The 22,161-nt window shown below is 40.8% G+C and overlaps 1 protein-coding gene across 3 annotated transcripts in view; it reads left to right on the top strand.

Annotated features, from left to right (window-relative positions):
- Positions 1 to 16,131, top strand: part of PRKCA (protein kinase C alpha) — a 184,741-nt gene extending 168,610 nt beyond the window's left edge. Inside the window, exons 12-18 of one of the 3 annotated variants that reach the window (XM_033138873.1) lie at positions 198 to 289; positions 1,651 to 1,713; positions 2,539 to 2,677; positions 4,658 to 4,738; positions 6,816 to 6,923; positions 10,583 to 10,723; positions 14,918 to 16,131. In XM_033138873.1, coding sequence (XP_032994764.1) covers positions 198 to 289; positions 1,651 to 1,713; positions 2,539 to 2,677; positions 4,658 to 4,738; positions 6,816 to 6,923; positions 10,583 to 10,723; positions 14,918 to 15,082 — 789 coding nt within the window. In that variant the 3' untranslated portion in view covers positions 15,083 to 16,131. Of the gene's footprint in view, positions 1 to 197; positions 290 to 1,650; positions 1,714 to 2,538; positions 2,678 to 4,657; positions 4,739 to 6,815; positions 6,924 to 9,735; positions 9,971 to 10,582; positions 10,724 to 14,917 lie in introns of those variants that run through there. The other 2 variants (XM_033138874.1, XM_033138875.1) reach the window with 2 other exon arrangements.
- The last annotated feature ends 6,030 nt before the right edge of the window (positions 16,132 to 22,161 follow it).

Raw genomic sequence — 22,161 nt, 5'->3', positions numbered from 1 at the left:
ATGCGTTTGTCTACCAAACAGAAGAACATTGACATTATTATAGCTATACGTTATTGTTACATGACTTGTCTGTGCTGCTGTGTTATAGTAATATAGATTTGTGCTCAGTATAGATCTGCTTAAGAGTTCTCTTAACAATTTCATAGTGACAGGTCTCTGCTGCCTGATACATTTTTTGCTTTCACGTTGTGTGCTAGGATCGCCTATATTTTGTCATGGAGTACGTGAATGGTGGTGACCTCATGTATCATATCCAGCAAGTAGGAAAATTCAAGGAGCCTCAAGCTGTGTGAGTGTCTCTTTCTTTGTTCATTTTCAAATCAGAGTTGTCATTTAATATTTTGTTCTAGGGCTATATTTGTCCTCTCTCCTTCCTATACCCACCTTGTCCCCTTTACTAGGGTGTGTCATTTGGCAACCCTACACAGTAACTCTGGCTTCCAAAAGCTCGTCAGTATTACGCAGATTTGTGAACTGCTCAGAACAATTACATTCTAGGCGCCAGTCATTTCCGTTATCTTCATGTAATTAAGTCACTGAGCATTTGGCAAGGAAATGTATTTCTTGGATCTCTGTATCATGTGTGACTCTTAAACAAGCTAAGCAACAGTGGCAGTCACAAAAAATTAGATATAGTCTGATATGACATATGCTATCTCCTGTTCACACAGCTTTTGTCAGGTTGTATTATATTTCTTTTAAGCTTTGTGTAACATTCTGGGCTGATACTGATAACTCCCCTTCATGAGAGAAAGGGACATATGCCCTTCCAGGATGAGGCCCCTGGTAACCAGCCAGAGAACCCTGAGGGATCAAAAAGAGCAAGGAAGGACATAAAGTAGGGGTCTGGAACCTTAAGCCCAGGCCCAAATGCAGACCTCTCTATCTGGCCCATAGGACACTCTCCAGGCCACATTCCTTTCTTGACACATTCCTTCAGTTATTTTGCTGGCTGTAATAAAGCACAACAACAACAACAACAACAACAACAACAAAGCAGCCTCCCATACACGCACACAAACAGCACCCCCCCAAAAAAAGCCAGAACAATTTTTAAAATAGGGAGAGGCAGCGGTTCCTTGGCAAGAGCCACAATGGAGGCACCAAAACATATTCCTGTACAGTGGTGCCCCGCTAGACGAATGCCTTGCTAGACGAAAAACTCGCTAGACGAACGGCATTCGCTAGCGGAAGGCTGCCCCGCAAGATGAAAAAGTCAATGGGGCTGCCTCGCAAGACGGAAAAAAATATTTTTCGGCGTGAAAACTTCCGCGCTGCATTGCCGCTTCGCTAGACGAAAAATTCGCTCTACGAAGATACTCGTAGAACAAATTATTTTCGTCTGGCGGGGCACCACTGTACAGTGATACCTCTGGTTGCGAATGGGATCCATTCTGGAGCCCCATTTGCAACATGAGCAGAACGCAACATGAAGCGCCGCGTCTGTGCATGTGCGCGGTGCGATTCAGCGCTTTTGTGCATGCGCAAAGTGCGATTTCGTGTTTCTGCGCACGTGTGAAGCGCCGAACCCGGAAGTAACCCGTTCTGTTACTTCTGGGTTCGGCGCATTCGTATCCTGTGACGAACGCAACCCACCGCTAACGTATCCAGAGTTATGACTGTATCTAATGTGGTGTTCTTTTCTTGCAGGTTCTATGCTTCAGAGATCTCAGTGGGGCTGTTCTTCCTGCATAAAAAAGGAATCGTTTATCGGTGAGTATTCAAGTAGCACCCAGAAACATTTTTGTTTGCTCTGCAGAAAAACAAAGCTTGTCACCACTGGGGGAAAAATAGTTATGAGGGCGGGAGGAATGGGAGGAAGTTGGCTACTTGCATTCTCAGGAAGGAACAGGTTAGGCTGAGAAATGGTAACTCACCCAAGGCCCAACTAGTGAGTTTCATGGCTAAGTGGGAATTTGAACCCTGAATTGTTTGATTATGTGGTCTATTCTGGCCACCTTAGAGGATAAAACTGAGTATCTGGAAACTGATCAATAACCACAGCAGTTGCCACAATTCAGACTGAAGAAACAAATGTCGTCCAATTTCCAAAATTAGAGTATACATACTGCATAAGTGGAAACTTCTGAACTCCCTTTGAGGGCAGAATACAGCGGTACCTCGGGTTAAGAACTTAATTCGTTCCGGAGGTCCGTTCTTAACCTGAAACTATTCTTAACCTGAAGCACCACTTTAGCTAATGGGGCCTCCTGCTGCCGCTGCACCACCAGAACATGATTTCTGTTCTTATCCTGAAGCAAAGTTCTTAACCTGAAGCATTATTTCTGGGTTAGCGGAGTCTGTAACCTGAAGCGTATGCAAACTGAGGTATCACTGTACTTTAGGCAGAATACAATACATGTTACAGTAGTTAGTTCTTGGAGGTTCACAGTATCTGACCACCTGAGATTCTCATGAGCACTCCCAGACTATCGACCTGTGTTACTGGAGTTGAAATCTCCATTGGAGCCCATGGAGAGGAGCATTGTTGCTTCTTGTTTGGATTGAGACTTTTAATTGCTGTGTGATTTCTCATAGGGATCTGAAATTAGACAACGTAATGTTGGATCATGAAGGGCACATTAAGATTGCAGATTTTGGGATGTGCAAGGAGCATATGGCTGATGGAGTGTCGACGAGGACCTTCTGTGGGACTCCCGATTACATCGCACCTGAGGTACTTGCTATCTGAGACGTGAAACAACATGCACCCGTTTTCCCAAGGCAACTGTGAAATGCAAGTTTAAGCAACCTGTCCAGTACCAGATTCCTTCCACTGATAATCACATGATGATAAAAGTGGTGCATAGTGACAAACTGGGGGAAACCACACCCTCCTGGGCCTTCCTGAAGCACTGCAAGCCCAAATGGGATGGGCAGTTACAAATGAAGTACAGTGAAGGAAAACTTTGCCAAGCAGTTAATTTGTCTCTTAGGCCCAGTGCTACCCAACTGCATTTATCCAAAAGGAAATAATTGATACAGCCAGCTCCTTTGAGTTTTATAGGTTATATAGCCATAAGAGTAAAGTCTAAATTTACCACACAGTTATATCTTGAATTAGTGTCAGGACTCGCTTGTTATTTACAGGCAAATAAATCCTTACTTGAATTAATATATATTCATATTTTGTGTATCTAGACATCTTCTCTGTCAGTGAAGCAAGCGAGCTGAATGGGTTTTTTTTTTCAATTTTGCTCTCACCTTTCTGCTCATTTTCCTTTTATATCATGAAAGGGAATAATTCAGCTTCCCAATTACTTATGTCTTTGAAATACACATTCTCCCAATTAGTGCCTCAGATAGCACCTGTTTGTTAATTGTGAACACAGTCTCCACTCTCATTTTAGGTGGCATGCATTAGCACAGTAAGGCTGCTTTCCTGCATTTTACTTATACCGTAGAAGTGAAACGGAATAGAATTCAATTGATGATTCAACTAGTATGTCTTTAACTAGGGTTTGCAGATTTTTAAAAATGCCTTTAAAGCCCCAGAATAAAGCAATAATTGGTTCAATATTTGTGTTGACTTCCTGTGAAGTTCTGTTACTACAGCAGAGCAAAAGGATCTCAGTCTCTTCCATTAAAACCAGTGTTTACTAACATTTATTTTTGAAGCAGCATGTAATAGATCTGGTCTGCAATGTGAATTTCCACTGAAACACCTTTTTTTAACATACTCAACTACTTCACCAAACAAATAACTGATGTTCAGTAGTCCTTGTCCTGTTGCAGATACAGCACTTGGGGTAGGTTTATACATAATGCTTAAACAGGTGTTATGTGTGCAAGCCTCAGCAAACCCAAGTGAAGTGTCAGACTTGCACACTCCTTTTTTCTCCCTGTGGCCAGAATACTGACTTCTGCTTAGCTTGTGTACAAAAATGTAATCTTGGTTTGAAACAAGCAATGGTTAAACAAGCTAGCTTCATAACTCCCGATTCGAAGTTGGCTAACTGAGAATCATCCATGTGCTGCTAAGCCATGGTTTAGCATTAAGTGCAAACATACCCTTAATTTTGGTTAGCACTCACTATGATTTGTTTCCTTAGCCTCTGTTAAGATCAGAATGTTTTACCTTGCCTTCCCTCTGGAGTTGGTGTATAGGAAGATACTGTCAACATCAGTTTCTCCCCTTAACAAACATAGAAACTGGAGAGTTGAGAATATTGTCTTAACCGTGGTTTGCTTGTTGCAGCTTTAAAACTTCATGCAAACCATGGTTGTAAACCCATGATTACACATTTCTTGCCCTTTGCAGTTTGCCACAATTACAGATGCCTGAAGCCAGGCCCATGCAGAGCTTGTCTGAGGCCTGGGGTGTGAGTCTTGTTCTTGGCATGCCAACATAAATCTGGTGGGTCTCCCCACCCGCCAGTTGGCTGAGACCTGTGGCAAGTGTACCTGGATACTCCCTGTTCTGCATGGGCCTGCCTGTAGCAGTTCCTGTGAAATGCATGGAGATATAAATGTTAATTACATGAAACTGAATCAACCAATTGTTCCAACTGTGTCCCTCCATAGCATGACTTCTGTATTTTTCCATTATCTTGATTTTGTTTATAAAATTATTTCTACAGAATATTTCAGTTAGATGTTTGATTAAATAATAATAAAATCAACCTTAAAACATATGTTTCTTCATTACAATTCGCAGATTATTGCCTATCAGCCATATGGAAAGTCAGTTGACTGGTGGGCCTATGGCGTACTGTTATACGAGATGCTAGCTGGTCAGGTAAGGATGTTTGTGCTTCTGCATTTAATACTTCAATGAGTGAGCATTAATGCCGGGTGAATGTGGAAGATGCCTTATTAGGTAGAGAAATTAACAGCAGGGTTGTTAGATTCAGTCAGTTCAATCCATATTCCCCCCCCCCTTCACGCTCTATGAAAGTTAAATCAAGTCACAAGATTATAATATGCACATTGTCTGCATAGTTAACAGCTCATCAGCCTTAATCACCAACCTGTTCCTGTGTGCACACAAACTGGTAGTGTTTAAGTATGCAATGAGAAATGCAAACACAGAGTGGCTGAGTTTAATTTTGTTCTGCTGGCTCGTGGACAAGGTGATCCAGTAACCCATTAAGAACTAGCCTTCCCATTGAAAGCTGTACTGTTTTCTATCGCTGGGAGTGAAGGAGCAAAACTGCACGTAAAGTGCGGTTTATAGTTATATAGTTCTGCTTCTTTTGTCTCCAATACTTAGGGATTTCTGGGGAATTATCAGCCACTTTCAGATTGAAAATATTTTGTCACTTCCCTTATGTAATGCAGCACAAACTAAAGCCTCATTCAGATGATCAAATATTGGTTTAGTAAGCTGAAGTGTGAATGAATTTTATGTACCTAGACAGAGTCCTTTTGCTCCTCCCTTCATGTAAGCATGGAAACAAGCCAGGAAGCTATGGCTAACCATGCCTTCATGTTATGTCCAAACCAGGAAACTATGGTTAATAACTTCCAAACCTTCCATACCTTCCAGACAACATAAACCCATGGAACTTGCCTTCCTAATCTGATTTGTGTGGAAGCCATTAACTGTGGTTTTCAGTCTGGATATAATAGAAAGCTGTATCTAACTGTGTCCTCCTGATTTGTTTCCCAGCTTGTGCAAAGGAAGGAGCAAAATAGATGTGTGTGCAGTAAGCTCACTCATATCTTGATTTATTAAGCCAAGATTTCAACGTCTAAACTTGAGGTGTGCACACACAAAAATCTTCAGATCCTGATTGGGTGCTTCATACAGAAGGTCTATGGACCTTGGAGTGCAAAGACAACACCTTTGCTCTGTAAACACTGTTACTTTGTTTCTCTCCCTTGATTATAATGTCTCTCCATTGGGAAATCAACAAACCACTGTAACGTTTTGTTTGTCAGAATTAGATTACATTTGTAGGCATAGCAGACACTTCTGAGAGGGATGAAGCCTTCCAAATTCAGGTAGATTAGGTGCAGGCACTTAGGTATCTTTAAAGCTGATTTGGGGATGAGAACTGATCTTGCTGCTTCTGCCTCTCTTCCAAAAAACTGCTGGGGGTGGGGAAGAAACTCAAGCTTTTCCATGCTCTTGTTTCATCCCTCACACGAAAATGGTAGAAGGGCAAGAACTCAGGCCACAGAAGTGAGTTCTTGCCCTTGTACCATTTTCGTGTGAGCTTCAGTCAAGAACTCCAACTTCTTTACTTGTTTCATCCCTGACACTTTATTTAAATTGGAAAGTGTATGCAAATATAATACTATGAAATGGATGCCAGGAGCAGCATAAATGGCAGGGTTTTGTGGCACTCAGGGAGAGGAACCGGAAGGCATATGTGCACTGAGGCTGGTCTGCTGCCCTGTTTGCCTCTCTAGGACAACAGTGCTGGCTGCTCCTTTGTTCAGTGGAGTAGAAGCAAAGCCTTAGCAATGTATAGCTGTCACACAGTAGTGTGCACAGAACAGCACATTATCTCATACTTCAGGGTTGACCTTGGCCACATTTTTTGTTATTAAATGTATCTCACCTTTCCATAAAATTGTGATCAAGGCACCTAACAGCATAGATATTCATCTGAAGGTAATTAAAACTGCCTTCCTCAATCTGGTGCCTCCCAGATGTTTTAGACTCCAGCTCCCATCATCCCTGACCATCGGCAGTGCTGGCTGGGTAAGATGGGAGTTGGAGTCCAAAACATATGGAGAGCAACAAGTTGGGGAAGGCTGACCTATGCTCCATAGATTAATCTGTGTTTGAGTAAATCTTCTGTGTTGACATTAACTCTGAATTACCCATTTAACATTGATATCCCCACCCACCCACATTTTAACAGCCTCCATTTGATGGTGAAGATGAAGACGAGCTCTTCCAATCAATAATGGAACATAATGTTTCGTACCCCAAAGCAATGTCTAAAGAAGCTGTGTCCATTTGCAAGGGGGTAAGAAAGTTTGCTGCAATTATCTGTTTTGCTGTTCAGATTATATACTGTATTTTACTACTGAGATTATTGATTTTACTATGCTTTATTTAAATAAACAAACAAGCTATAGTGGCTTGAGATGCATCATCAGCCACGCGGAACAATTTTATACTTGGAGCTACTCCATGGTTCAGGTGGTTTTGCCTGTTCATACTAATGAATATCTTGGAACTTCTGCCTTCCCCATAAGTTTCTGCTTTAATGTTCCCCATCTCATCGGTTTCAACCGCAACCTGGTTATTCCTGGAGGTCCCTTTCATAGCCACACAGTTTTGTGGAACCTAGGAGGCACAAATTCAATTTCATAGGTATTAGAAACTGAAGAGGGAGCTCCCAGATCTTGCACTGGTTCTAAAGACAGAAGCTGGTGGCAATATAAAGTAATTTTCCTGTCCTTAAGGTGCTTGAATGTAAAGGAGATGCTCAATATCTTAGGGAGGATTCTAAAATTTGATTTTGTCCTCCTCAGGTCTGCATTCTTCCTGTTCTTTGTTTGTTTTGTTTTTTGGGGTTTGTTTCGTGCCTTCAGAGTACAAATGGCTGCTATACTTTAGGGCACCCTGCCCCAGCCTGGTTGCCCTCTAAATGTTCTGACCTACACATGTGGAAGTCCTTTGTGGGATACCAGGTTTGGGAAGGTTCCTTTAGGAGGAGGGAGTTGCTTGTTGTATTTCTCTCTGTTTTCGGGATGGTGATGATACCACTGATATTATTACTAAACATTTTATTAAGCTCTGTTAATGTGCTATGTACTAAAAAAAAATCATTAGGTCCTTTGGTTGTTCACTTCTGAACCAAAACTTCCTTGTTCACTTCTGAACCCCCAAAAAAATCATTAGGTCCTTTGGTTGTTCACTTCTGAACCAAAACTTCCTTGTTCTATTAATAAGGAAAGAATTTTTTGTTTGAAGTGTTTACCTGCATTCCTGAGTATTGTGAAGGCTGCTTCGCTCATAGAAGGCTGCCTTCCTCCATAGAAGAAAATGGTCACATCTTTCTTTGTATTTAAGTTTATCTTCTGAATTTCCAGTTGTGCAGCGACAAAAGGTCACTGCCCTAGGACCTTATGGTAAAGGGTGGGTAAGAAATCTAACAAAGGAGCTTCATTTATTGCTCACCTGCACCGCTAGGTGGCATATGCATCGTGTCTTGCAAATTGAGCAGACACCTCCCACAGCAATATCTGCTTAAACTCATGCTTTTAGGAGGGCATGCTGTCCATAAATTAAGGGGGGGGTACTGCTTATTTACTCCCTGATGCAGAAATCTTTTCTGAAATACAGATGGATTTTCCGTCTTCTTCCTAGCAATTCAATCTGATCCATCAGCAGGAGAGCAGTTACGCACCTGTTCCTAACAGAGAAGTTTATTTCACTGTAGAGTAGGGGGAACACATACAGTACTTATGATAAGAAACCATTTCTGGAGCCAGCTGCTCCTCAAATGAATGCTTTAGGTTTGCTCTGGTTATTTTTTTAAAATAATATTTATTAAGAGTTTTCCAATTTAATCCAAATTACAATACATGATTAAAATTTTCCAAACTCCCCTTTCTCTCACCAAGAGGAGCATACAAAACAAACCCCCCTCTCACTGGGGTAATCAACAATTCTTTCCCAATTTAACCACTTACTTTGCATATATCATCTTTACCTTTTCTGACTTCCCCGATTCCCCCCCCCGTTGATTTCCAGATTAACCCTAATTCAGTTATTGCCAATTAATCCCCATATTACTTTTCCTCCTTCTCACATTTTTCTTATTTAATTCTTTTACTAAATAGTTATTCATCTTACTTAGATGTGCTCTGGTTATTTTAGATCCAGAAACAAGCCTGCCCTTTCCTTAGATCTCTGGTGCTCAACCCACACAGTCCTTCTTTCAATTTTGTAATTGTGACAAAGTGATAATCTGCATTTGGCTTCTGTCCAAAGATTCAGAAACTCTGCAATTAACAGTGCAGTCCTAAGCATGCATATTAAGAAGTCCTATGTAGCTTTGGTAAGTGGGCCTAAAGGTAAAGGTACCCCTGACCGTTAGGTCCAGTCACGGACAACTCTGGGGTTGCGGCGCTCATCTCGCTCTATAGGCCTAGGGAACCGGTGTTTGTCCTCAGACAGCTTCCAAGTCATGTGGCCAGCATGACTAAGCCACTTCTGGTGAAACCAGAGCAGTGCACGGAAACACCATTTACCTTCCTGCCGGAACGGTACCTATTGATCTACTTGCACTTTGATGTGCTTTCGAACTGCTAGGTTGGCAGGAGCTGGGACCGAACTACGGGAGCTCACCCCATCGCGGGGATTCGAACCGCCGACCTTCCGACCAGCAAGCCCAAGGCTCAGTGGTTTACACCACAGCGCCACCCGTGACCCAGTGGGCTTAGGGTTCCCCTATAAGACACTTTAAGTGTTAGACAGAAAAACAGGTCTGCTTTATTGACTTTATGGGTCTTAATAAGGAGATGCTGCAGAAGTGAATGAGAGACATTAATCTACCCTGCCCTCTTCCTCTCTTAAGTACCCAGGGTGGCATACAGATAAGCAAAGAATACAAAGCAAACATTTAAAAACCATACAAAATTAGACCTAATTCACACATTCCTATACTGTATATACCGGTAAGTTGCTATCCTGTCAAAAATGGTGTATCCTTGAAAGTGACTTCTCCATGTGGGTTTTTTTTTTTTTGCTGTTTGTTTCAAAGTTTGAATTGTTTTGATTTCTGCTTATTCTAACTCTGCATTTATTCATGTTGAACACATAACTAGAGATGAACATTAAAGAAATCGCTGAGGTGTTGAAGCCGGTAGACAGACCACAGAATTCATTGAAACCGTACTCCCTGCAACTATCCATTTGCCCTCCTTTTTAAGAGAGCCATTCAAGTTACAAATATAAAGGCTTTCTCCTTTTCCAAGATCATGCTTCCTCCACGCAGATGGTATTGATCAGATAAGTAGTAAATATACAATCGAAAAAGAGGCATACTAGTTGCCGTTACATTAAATCGCACAGTGGCCTGTTTTGCACGTCATGCTAAGCCAAACTCTGGCTTAATGTGAGTTTGTGGGCTCCCAGGAAAGAGATTGTGGCTGCTTTGTGTCACCCTGGTCATTTTCCTGCCATGCCAATGGTTTGGCTTAGCATCTTGTCGAACCATGGCTCTAATAACAAGTTATAACCAAGACTTGCTCTTGGTTTTACAGCTCTTGGGTTGTCCAGGAGCTGAGGTTCAGGTGAAATGCTAAGCCACGGTGTGACCTAGCTTGGTTTGGCACAGCAGCAAAATGTCCAAGGAGGAGTAAAGAGGTTGCAATCTGCTCCCAATGAGCCAATATTTGGCTTAGCATGATGTGTGAGCCAGGCCAATGGGGTGGCTAGACTGTGCCCAAAAGATAAAGGGTAAATTGCATTTTGTAAAGTTTCAGCATAATGGAATTTATCAAGTTTAATTGGCTTAAAAAAAAAAGACAACAAAGTAAAGGCTGTTTTCAGAGATGACCAGGTTTGCAACAATTAAAGGACATTTTCAAATATCCTATTCCCAGGCACAGCTCTACTTTGTTGCTCCCATTCTGAAAACCTCTTTTCATCAATTGTGTGCTTGATTTCCAGCTAATGACTAAACATCCTGGAAAGCGGCTTGGCTGTGGGCCTGAGGGGGAGAGAGACATCCGAGAGCATGCCTTCTTCAGGAGAATTGACTGGGAGAGACTGGAAAACCGAGACATCCAGCCTCCTTTCAAACCAAAAGTGGTAAGTAACACAAACAAACACTTCCTTTCCCCAATGAACTGTTTCCAGAGGTGTTTTTTTTTTTTAAAACTTGTTTTGTTTTTCATAATTTAAGTACACAAACTACAAAAAAACCACTGAGCTTCTGAAATACACATTTTCAATTCCAATTATCATAACAAGTTTTATACGTGTGCTGAAATATGCTCGTTTGAAACAGCAAACAATAGAATAACTCAAGTAGGCTTTGCAGCATTCAATAAAACGGAAGGCAGAAATGGCACCGAATCGTGCTAAGATTAATCATCAAGCACATTAGCCCTTACACTTTTGAGCATGGAGTGAAAATGTACTCACATCAGTCAATGGAGTAGATACCCTGTAATCTGTTTTTACTTCAGCCACCTTTAGCACTTAAAACTAAAGTAGCAGCTGAAGTTGATAGATACAATTGGATCCAGTCACTGTAAAGTGTGTGAAACATGTCAGTTTCATTGGTAGTTCAATGGAGTGACAGTCTTATACAGTAGCACCTTAGAGACCAACTGAGTTTGTTCTTGGCATGCACACGAAAGCTCATACCAAGAACAAACTCAGTTGGTCTCTAAGGTGCTACTGGAAAGATTTTTCTATTTTGTTTCGACTATGGCAGACCAACACGGCTACCCACCTGTAACCAGTCTTATACAGTCTGCATTTTTCTCTTTGTTCCTTTTCCATGCACTTATACTTTTGCCCTTCGGGCTTATCGCTTCTTCACTTCTCTGAGTGAGTAATCCAATCAGGAATACGTGTGGTTTTTTTAATTCCCTGTGTGCTGGAAGTTTGATATTAATAATCATAATAAGCAGCAGCATATCACAGAGTAGGGTAGTGCTGGTTTTTCACCTCATGGAAATTCAGCAAAGTTTCGTTGATATTTCTTGAATTTTGTATTTCATTTCCTTTTTCATTAAAAAAAACAACAACCCAACAACCACCCAAAACTTTGGCTCTCTCCATGTCAGTTGAAATAACAGTAATACTTTTTAATGTGTTTGATAATGCTTGCTATGCATACTTAAATAATGGAAAGCTGTTTTCCAGCTTTGGTGTGGGCAGCTGAAGGCTTTGAAATGCTTCATAATTTATAAACATTACATTCGATGGAACAATTCATTGCAGTCACATGCTGCTTAGTACAGAATAAACTGGGGACCTGGAAAGAGTATTCTCTAAAACGCCTATTTTTAGTTTGTGGGCTGGAATGCCACCAAAAGACCCAAAAGGCCTTTGTGATTGTCACAGCGTTGCTTGGTTTAAAACACACACAGACACACACACACAGCAAAAGGGTAAGAGTGTATCATTTGAAACACTTTCCCATTTATAGCAAACCAGACATTAAGGTGGTGCAAGTTGGCAGAATAGTGACAGACTAATGACAAATCCCACTGTAGGGCAATTATGAGTCATAGCCATGGCCACATAATGTTGAGATTTTAAAGAATGTAATATAGCACTTGTGCCTCTCTAATAGCAGTGTAAGCATTTGAGCTTCAGGATGCTGCAGCAAAAACCAAGGTTAAATACATGGGAGGGGGCTGAGCAGCTAGCAGGATGTTATCACTCGTGCTATTCTACAGTTTTGCTGCTGCAGATGAAATGGGAGTTCCTTGAGTAATTATTGCCCCCAATCCTGTTAGTAGGCATACATCTACAGAAGCAGGCTCCTGCACACATACTACTAACTGAATTATGAGCCTTGTAGATATTATCTACACATTTCCTCCCCAAATCTCCCCTCTCACTGGTCAGGCAGGATCACGTGAGCAAAGGGCCCTTGCTGGGGGAGGAGTCATCCCATGCTCTCCAGTTCAGAAGCTCAAGCAAGAAAGCGGATAGCTCAGTTGGTTAGAGCAGGGTTCTGATAAGACCAAGGTTGCAGGTTTGATCCCCGTATGGGACAGCTGCATATTTCTACATTGCAAGGGGGTTGGACTAGATTATTCTCAGGGTCACTTCCAACTCTATGTATATTTCTATGTATACTTCTGGCTCACAGGACTGGAGTCATATTACACCAGTCAACAGTTGGTTATGAGGTGGTGTGGGGAGATGAATTTATTCCTCCACCAGAGTCCTTGATAAATGCTATTGTCAATTATCTGACCAAGGAGTTACATGTGCGCAATTCCAGACTATGTTTCTCTGGCTCGAGAGCTATGATTGCGATGAATTTTTTTTAGCACTTCATGACCATCAGATATCTATTTCTGTATGTGTGAGATTTTTTTTCTGGCCATCTGTACCATATATTTGAGGCATGTTCCTCAAGCATTTTTTTAGTTATTTCATTGCAGAAATGATCACCCAGCATATTCTGTTGTAGGACTGTTTTATATGTAGCTCAGATAACTTGAAATAAGGAAGAATCTGGGTAGCTAATATATTAGTCCTTAATTAAATTGTAGCATGTATTAAAACTTCTGCCTTTCACTCGAGAGCAGTCAATTAGGAGCTCATGTGAAGTACATATATTGGACATTTGTGGTAATTGCAATAGCATTTCATGATTCTTAAGGGGGAAATTCCAAATCAAATGTTTCCGAAGTACAATACATTTAATTCAATATTAAATAATGAGAATACCATAGTTGAGTTTGCCCACACAATTCTCTTCTAATTTGTGGACTACAGCTCCAATCATTCTTGACAAGTGGCCATGCTAGCTGGGGGTGATAGGAGATGTAGTCCAAAACATCTGAAGAGCACCATGTTGGCTACTCCTGGTCCAGCAACTCAATCTTTTTTTTTTTTTTTAGTGCAACTGTTGGAAGTGTTTTCCTATGGCTGTTGTCTGATAGAATATGCCAGCGACAAAATTGCCTGCCACGTCGCTTTCAAAAGCTACTTGTGGCATTTGGAGCCCCCCCCCCCAATTCCAAGTGACATCTCCCCTTGGTTTTTCATCTTTATTTTACAGCTATCTAGAGTCTTGAGTACATGCATCCTTCAAGAAAGAAAGAAAGAAAAGAATACTTAAAATGAAAACTTGTGCAGCTCACCTTTTCAGTTATAACAACAGGAGACTGGGTTGTAAACTAGCTTGCAGGGGGGATCAGTAAAAAAACAAAAACAAAAAATTCATAAGCTGCCCTGACCGCTCCTAGATTCTCATGAACAAATGCTCATATATGATCCGAATTCTTACAGATTATTCAACTGTAATGAGCACTAAAGTGCTGCTCATTCAAAATGCCACCACAACTGGAATCCTTGCTTTGTTTCATTTCATATATTATAGTTCTATGTTACTTTTCTCTCACACGAATCACAAAACACTACGGCACTCATAACCCACAAGGCAATATTTGTCGGAACAGCGGTGACGACCGAGCCGTAATGGCGACTCCCAGGTCGTATCTCCAGAACACATCCAGGCTCGTCTCCGACGATGAATAACGACCTAAGCCTTTGTGTGAGGCTTCAGGCACGTTCTCCCATACACGCAGAGTAAGCACACAGTGGAATCGGCCAGAAATATGTACTACGTTGCTATTTTATTTCTAACTATGAAGGACAGAATAGAATACGCGTCTGCTCTCCATGAGAGACAGTCGAAGAAGAAAAAAAACAAAGGAACAGGAAACCAGTAACATCAACATCCGTCTCCCGTATCCCATGTGATTTCCAACAGTCTGGTGCTAGAATGTCAATAGAGTCTTGTGACTCCCAATAACTGCACAGTGGAAGAAACAGAAACATAACAATATTAACAACATTAACAAACTAACAGTCAAAAACAAACTAAGCACCATTAATTAATATTGTTGAATGGCTTTATTATTACTTGCTTCACTTGAATGCATGTTCTAAGATAGCTGGAACTGTTTGTGTGGAACAAAACAATGTGTGGACTGCACTTCATTCATTGCTTGTGTGGAAAAGAAATGGTACAAATTCGCGAGGTCCAGTGCAATTAGCACACTTTCAGAAACACTGTAGTGGCTGTGTGGGGAACCTTTGGCCCTCCAGATGTTGCTGAACTTCAACTCTCATCAGCCCCAGCCAGCGTGGCCCTAGGCATGGCGGGACTTGCAGTCTAGCAACATCTGGAGGGCCATAAGTTCCCCATACCTGGTGCAGTGTTTTAAGTTACTTCAGAACTTACAGCAAGATTCTTTTTCTGATTGATTTCTTTTTCTCCTCCCTCCCCCCTCCCCCACCTTACAGTGCGGCAAGGGCGCCGAAAATTTCGACAAGTTCTTCACCAGAGGACAGCCAGTGTTAACACCGCCTGATCAGCTGGTCATTTCTAACATAGACCAAGCAGATTTCGAAGGTTTCTCCTATGTCAACCCACAGTTTGTACATCCCCTGTTGCAGAGCCCAGAATGAAAACGATAGACGCGAAGAAGCCACACAATGAAAAATTGCCCTTAGCCCTGGAGTTTTTAGACCTTTGCCTTGTTGATTCCATTTGGGTCTGAAAATTGTAGGGGTAAGAAGCAGGGGAAGATGCCAAGGTTTACAGCAAAGATCGTGTGGTCTCAGGAGATCACCACATACTACCCATTGTATTCATCTAGGAATCACTGCTGCTTTTAGGTTACTCTTACGAAGCTAGCCTTTGTCATTTTTTTATAACTTCTGTTGTTTCCCATTGTACCCCGCACCTCTGGGGTTCTTTCCTTTCAGGGGGTTAACTAAGAGTATCGTGTAGACTTGGGGGGGAGGGGAGGAATAATCATAATAAGCAAATCTGAATTATTGCACGTAGAACCCTGTGGGACCAGGTCTTTCTTTGGTCTGCTTGGTGTCACGTGACAGGATGAATAATTGGAACAGAGAGAAAACAAGAGCATGGGGGGGGATTGCTTTAATGTTAAAAATTGAGCATGTATACCTATTACAGCAAACAAATGAACAAATCAGATCCATGAGATCTTTGTAAAATCAGTCGATCAAAGTAGCGGCAAATGTATGAAAATATGAAATGGAAAAGCTAAGATAGGTAAGATTACTATTAACTGAACCTATGGTGAACTATCTCAGAGATAAAACTGCATCATGCTGATAATGTGTATTAACTTTAATCTCCATGAGATTACACTGTGATCCAGGGTGCCATTTGTACTGCTTAATTTTTGCCACTACTCAACGTTTATTGTTAAGCCACGTTCTAATACTGTGTTCTAAAAAATGTTTCTTAGCTTGGCTCTGAAACAAACCTGCAAAGCCCCAAGTCCCCAGTTTATTTATTTAGCAAAGTGCATGATAGGAAGGTGTTTGTACAGTGAATAGAAATGTAGAATTCAGAGTCAGTCCCTGCTTTTCCCAATAAAAGTAAGGTTTTTAAAAATTAAAAGCTTAGGTTGGAATTCAACATTGTGTTAGGATAAAAGTTCCATCCGTAAAAGCATTTCAGCTTGCCAGACAGAATGATCCCCCTCTCTTCTCCCCACATGCTGTTCTGGGTGGGATCTCCAGGCACAAGCAGAAGTCCTTCCACGGGACTTCTGCGGATGGGGCTCATTAGATGAATCTCTTCCCTCAGTATTTTACATGGTTTAAGAGCCCTGTAGCCACAGAAAAACAAAACAAGAATTGAAAAGCAGCTGAATATGTTGTCTTCGGCTGCAGTTGTCCTGGCTGAAGACGTTGAATACATTTTTGCATATGCATCATGCAATGAATTTTACATGTTTAATAATAAGCATTAAGTGAATCTATATTACGGATGATTGTTATCAAGTATGAAGAAGATATATACATTTTTTATAAGACACAGCTGTGCTATCTTTATGAAGGTTATTGTTCTGGATGACTATTTAGATTTAGCTTAATGTTTTATTATTACTAGTTTTGGAGGTGTGTTTTGTTTTTTTTAAGTTCTGCATAATGTGGGTAGTTTAGGGAAATCTATGCTTTGTTCTTATGTAGGCCTAATGCTAAATTATAACAGCCGCCTGCAGCTTTTCTGCAAGGCTCTGACCGCCATCAAAAAACTTTTAACCACTGCCCTCCAAGCCCCCAGGCTGCTGAAGAAAAATTATGTTGATGCATGTAGATAATTTCTCTACCCACCTCACCAAAGGTTTCCTTTTGCACCACATCCCTAAAACACATTTTGATCACTGGCAGTTTAAAAAGCTGCTGGATGGTTTCATGTGTACAGGAAAAGAGGACTGGAACAGGAAAATTTGAAAAAGAACTGACTGCATGCTCAGAACATGTTCATATCCTCTTTGAGACATGGTTGAAGTTGATTGGCTATTGCACATCAATTAGTTTTTTCAAAACAGGAAAATAATAATAGGCCATTGCTATAATTGATAGATTCTTGCTCTAGAGTTCCAGCCCCCATGTTTTAAATTGCTTAAGCTCCCCCCACCTTATTATTATTTTTATTATTATTAGAATATGTTTATTTAAAAAATCAGTTTGTATTTGATTTGCACTTTCGGCACACAGTATGGTACCCTTCCCCCCCATTTGTTAACATTCCCCCTTTTAATATTTGCAAACCTAGATGCTGAATATGCACTCCAGTGCCAGAATCTTGCCATGCCTTTTCCCGCATGGAGGGCAATGCACCTGCTGTTTTGGCTGCACGAATGTGCTCCCTAGAAATGGGATGAGTTCCACAAGATTACCGTGAAGGAAAGAGAGGTCTGCTGTTTTATGAAACTGTTACATAGTACACTATAGCTCCGAAGAGTGCCAAAATATTTCATCTCTCCTCTTCTTGAAAGCACTTGCTGAACGGCCCCAGTATTCTCTGAAGGTACCTTAACACAGAGGGTTTTTACCTTCATGTGTGCTCACTGGTGTAGAGGCATCTACACCAACTCACGAAGCACACTGGGGGCCCCAGGGTCGGGTGCGGAACGTCACATAAACATGGCACTTGAAATCTGCTGCAAAGAACTGACACTGTGAATAAGAGGCATATGAACTTTATACTATAAAAATAGTATAACAATGAAAAATGTGGTCAGTGTAGGTGGACTATCGTTACGCGTAAAGGTATCAAAGCTACCAGACGCTGGTACCTTTACTTTACAAGAAAGGTGTTCTAAGCTGAATTCTGGCACCATATCTCCTTCACATTTGCCTCTTTTTCTAAACAGTTGTCACAGTTTGAGAGAAAATTAAGCATATTTTATCATAATTGGGCAGATAATATTTAATTCCCAGACTTAACGCTTAGTGGTTTATCTATAATTGGCGCAGCCTAGCTAGCAAAATTAAACTTTTATTTGATAAAGAAACAAACGCTAGCGTTCCACTTACTTGATATATTTTTGCCACTGGGGACACAATATACTTGGTGATGACACTTTGGGGACTATATTGAGGCTCAAAATCCTCCCATCAGCATGCTGAGAAGGGAACATTATTTTAGGACATGTTCTTTTCACATGGAATCCCCCCTTTCTGCAGCCATGGACACAGACAGGGCATTGCAATATATATGTTGAGTGTGCATGGATTGCAATAATGTGGAGGTGGTGGTGCAATTTATAGAGCAACAAACAAGAAGACTTGTATCTGCCCTGAGGAGCTTACAGTCTAAAAAGCGAGATGCAAGAGTGCATTGCCCCCATTGGGAAAGGAGGTATAGCTCCACAGTAGAGCACATGTTTTCCTTGTGCAAAGCACCAGTTCAATTCCTGACATCTCCCGTTTAAAAAGATAAGGGAGGGGAGTCGTGAAAGGCCTCTTCCTGTCCTTAGGCTCCAAAGATCTGCTGCCATTCATAGTTGATAGCACTGGGGTAAATAGACCAATAGTCTAACCAGGTATATGACGCTACCGTATGTTCCTTTGGCTCCGAGTGCTAGACAATGTGGAGTTGTTGAACTGAGCAAAGGAACGCTTCTAAAATTATCACCCAACAAAAGCGAGTGAAATAATGGCAAATAGATGGTAACGACAGGAACTTGTTGTATTTATAGCACGTATATGGAAACGTGTGATATTGAGCAGTAACAGGCCCTGACTAGGTTTTGTTTCCGGGCCGTGTGTCTCAGCTGTTCGGTGTGCATACGGCTGCTTAAAACGCAGGTGGAGCATTGCACTACAGAGTACAATAATTTGCTTTTCCTTCCTTTTCTAGCAGACAAACATACTAGCACTTTCATAAGCTGTTTCAATTGCTCTGGAATTTGCCTGTTCAATAGCAGACAATATTCTCTGTTCTTGCTCTTTTGAAATCCCAGCATTGGTCTAACGCGGTATATGCTCAATGCTTGTAAACCATTTGTTACCTTTTACATAACTGGGAAAATCACCAGTTACAGAAACACAAGAGACGCTCCCCCCCCCCTTTTATAGCAAAATGGGAAGCGTTAAGGGGGTGCCGCAAGGTTTTAACAGAGAAGTATTTGGCGACTGTTTTTTTTTTTTTTTTTTTTTAGCACAAAGCAAGCTAGTTTCCCCTAGAATCTCTGAGAGCAGGTATTCTTAACCAGGACCAGCTGTAAACACTTGTGCATCTGATACAGAATATTAAAATAACACAACCCTCTACACACCAGCTCCTACAACAGTTAATCCATAATAGCTGGACTCCTATTTCTAATAGTGGAAATCAATGCATGCTCAAGAAGCCACGGTCCTCTGAAAGTCAACATTTCAGTTTACGCAGACTTAATGAACACCGGAGACATAGCTTATTTAATCGTCTGTGGAATTAAAAGCAATTCTTATTGGCCTGGGGGGGGGGATATGAAAATTTTAGCAAGTCTGGTATCCACAGAACAGAGTTCTTTCCCGACTTTTAGAATTATTTTTGCAAATAGGAGACAAATGGAGGACAAGACGGATCTTCTAGGAATATGAAGCTGAAGGTTGCATTATTTTTATTTTTGTATATTCAGGACACTCCCCCACACATTTTCGCATCCTTCCCATCACATTAGCAGCATCCTGCAAGTTGAGAGCTGTGCTCACAGGACCAGCTGAATCGGGCCCTCAGTGCATTTTGTTTCACGTAGTTATCAAAATATAAGTGTTTCCCTCGTGGCCAAATTCAACGCAGACTCAACATAGTGGGGGAAATGTATTTATAGTGTTCAGCTTATAACGTTTATGCCCATTAAGGAATTTGGTAGGGTTTTGTTTATTTTAAAAAATCATGTGATTTGTTATCTTTGCTGTCTAGGCCATTAGAATGTAATTGTTGTCGCTTTTATTTCATTTTTTAATCTGTTTGCATCTGTAAAAATGTGTCAAATATTAAGAATTTGGTTGTAGCAAGGTTTGGTTCAAAGGAAAAAAAAATGTTTACTTGCAAGACAACAAAATGGTTAAACCTCACATCTTTGCCAACAAAATGTATCTGAAATATTTAAAGTAAATTGGGAATGATTTAGCACTGATAATTACATATCACTTTGTATCATCAGTTGATAACTGTGCCAGTGAAAGCTGGCATCTGTACAGCCTTATAGTGAATCTGTAAGCATGCAGCAAAGTCCTCCCTGTTAATGAGAAAATCTTTAGTGGGAGGGGGTTTGCTATAATGTTGTCATGGTTGTACCACAGGTCTGGGATCTAGGAACAGTGGGCTTCTTTCTCAGCTCTACCGATGACTCCCTTGGTGGCCTTTGGCATGGTACTAAACCTCTCTGCCTCACTTTCCCCATCTGTAAAATGGGGACAATAATACTACTTACGTCCCTCGCAGGCTGCTGTGAGAGCTGTTTAGTTGTTGTTCCTGGTACACTTCTAATATGAAATATATATATTAAAAGTATTATACTTTTTAATAAGGAATCCATTTGTTCAATTTACACGGTTTGCTGGAAAAAAAACAATGCTATTTATACTTTTTTATACAACTGTAATAGTACTGCTGGGGGGGGGAGTAATGAACTTATCATAATCAATGTCTTACAGGGGTATGGAGTACAACTTAGCTCTTGCCTGGCAAAGTCCTATATAGTACTATCAAGTGCTGCTTTTGCAAAAAAAAACAAAAACAAAAACCACATAGACAGTTTTCCTATTGTAGAGATTCAAATCCTATATAAATAATGCATCACTGATTACTGAAGAATGAAATGTTAAGGAAATTCGACACCATATTTTCAATGTAACCCAAAGCACCAGAAAATAAAGTAAGTTATCCTTTTGGAGGCTGTTAATTCGGTTTGTCTGAGGCTTGCTGGCCTCGACTACTATGACTATTTGTAGAAGAGAGATTTGATTTTTATCTGTGGGTGCCGTGAAGAAACGGATGCCAGAAAGAAAGAAAGAAAGAAAGAAAGAAAGAAGATTTCAGATCATGTAGCAGACCACAGTGTGTGATTCCATCAGATACATCTTTTGTACCATATCGGACGTTCAAAGCTCACAATTTCCGCTGGGAATTTCTCCTATGCAAACCCCATTGAAACCTATGTGTGGGATTGGGCAAGATTGTGCAAAGCACTTGAGTCCACCACCCCCACCTATTTTCCAGCAAAGGTTAAAAATTCACCTCTCCAATGTCTTTGAGTGCTCCCTAGATTTTCAGTGCAATGCACAGCTTGCCCCTGAGATTTCCCATTTCATTGCCAGGCATCCCCATAGCTCTCTACTCTATTAAAGTGAATTGGGAGGCCCTTGAAAGAGAGGAGCCGATCTCTGTGCCATCCAAGTACCTTATAGGTACATCTGTACCAAGCAGAAATGGCTGGGCCAGGATGGATGGATTTGTAACCAACCCATAATTAATTTCATCAGAGTCATTGATTTTCTGTGCTTATCTGCATGCTATGCAGGATTTCAGGCCTAGGGTTTAAATGGTTCTTTTCTTTGGTATGATACTACAGCTGATCTCCAAGTAAGTAATACCCAAAGTGAACCCCTTTAAATCAGTGGGCAAGTCCATTTATTTCAGAGGGTCTGCTCTATTACTTAGCTGGACATCACTGCCTAACCTGTTTCTCGGAAATAACTTAAGAGCTATTCCTTTCTTTTCGTTATTTATATGAATGCAAGCCAGTCTTAACATAAAATGTGATTTTATTGTTATTTTATTCTATTTGCTTAATGTAAAGCCTACAATATGCAGGTCACACACTAAGCCCTGAAAGTAAGACTTTCTGTAATGTGTGAACATGGGACCTTATAACATCATGGTATTTGCTATGTTAACCCTTATCTTTTCTTTTGACAAAGGATAGAATCAATAAAAGTTACCTTGTATGTAAGATACCACTTTTAAGGCTCAACATTTCTATTATGGAGAGAAGGGAACCTTTTCTAATTATTTAATAATGATAAGGTACTGTAGGGATAATGGGAGAAGCCATTCATTTGCAGGGGGAAATCTAAAAAATAGCAGGCAAGATTAATGTACAAATTGTTGCATTTCCCACCCCCCCCATCCCTTAATATTAATATTTAATCTTTGTTTGCATGACATTTTCTTTTGTTAAATATTAATGGTAGTTTGAAAGCAAGTGAATATGAATAAAGCTACT

Source organism: Lacerta agilis, chromosome 2, assembly GCF_009819535.1.
Source record: "Lacerta agilis isolate rLacAgi1 chromosome 2, rLacAgi1.pri, whole genome shotgun sequence".
NCBI classification, from domain to species: domain Eukaryota; kingdom Metazoa; phylum Chordata; class Lepidosauria; order Squamata; family Lacertidae; genus Lacerta; species Lacerta agilis.
Note: the sequence above shows the minus strand (reverse complement) of the source record. Positions and strands in the feature narration are given on the sequence as shown.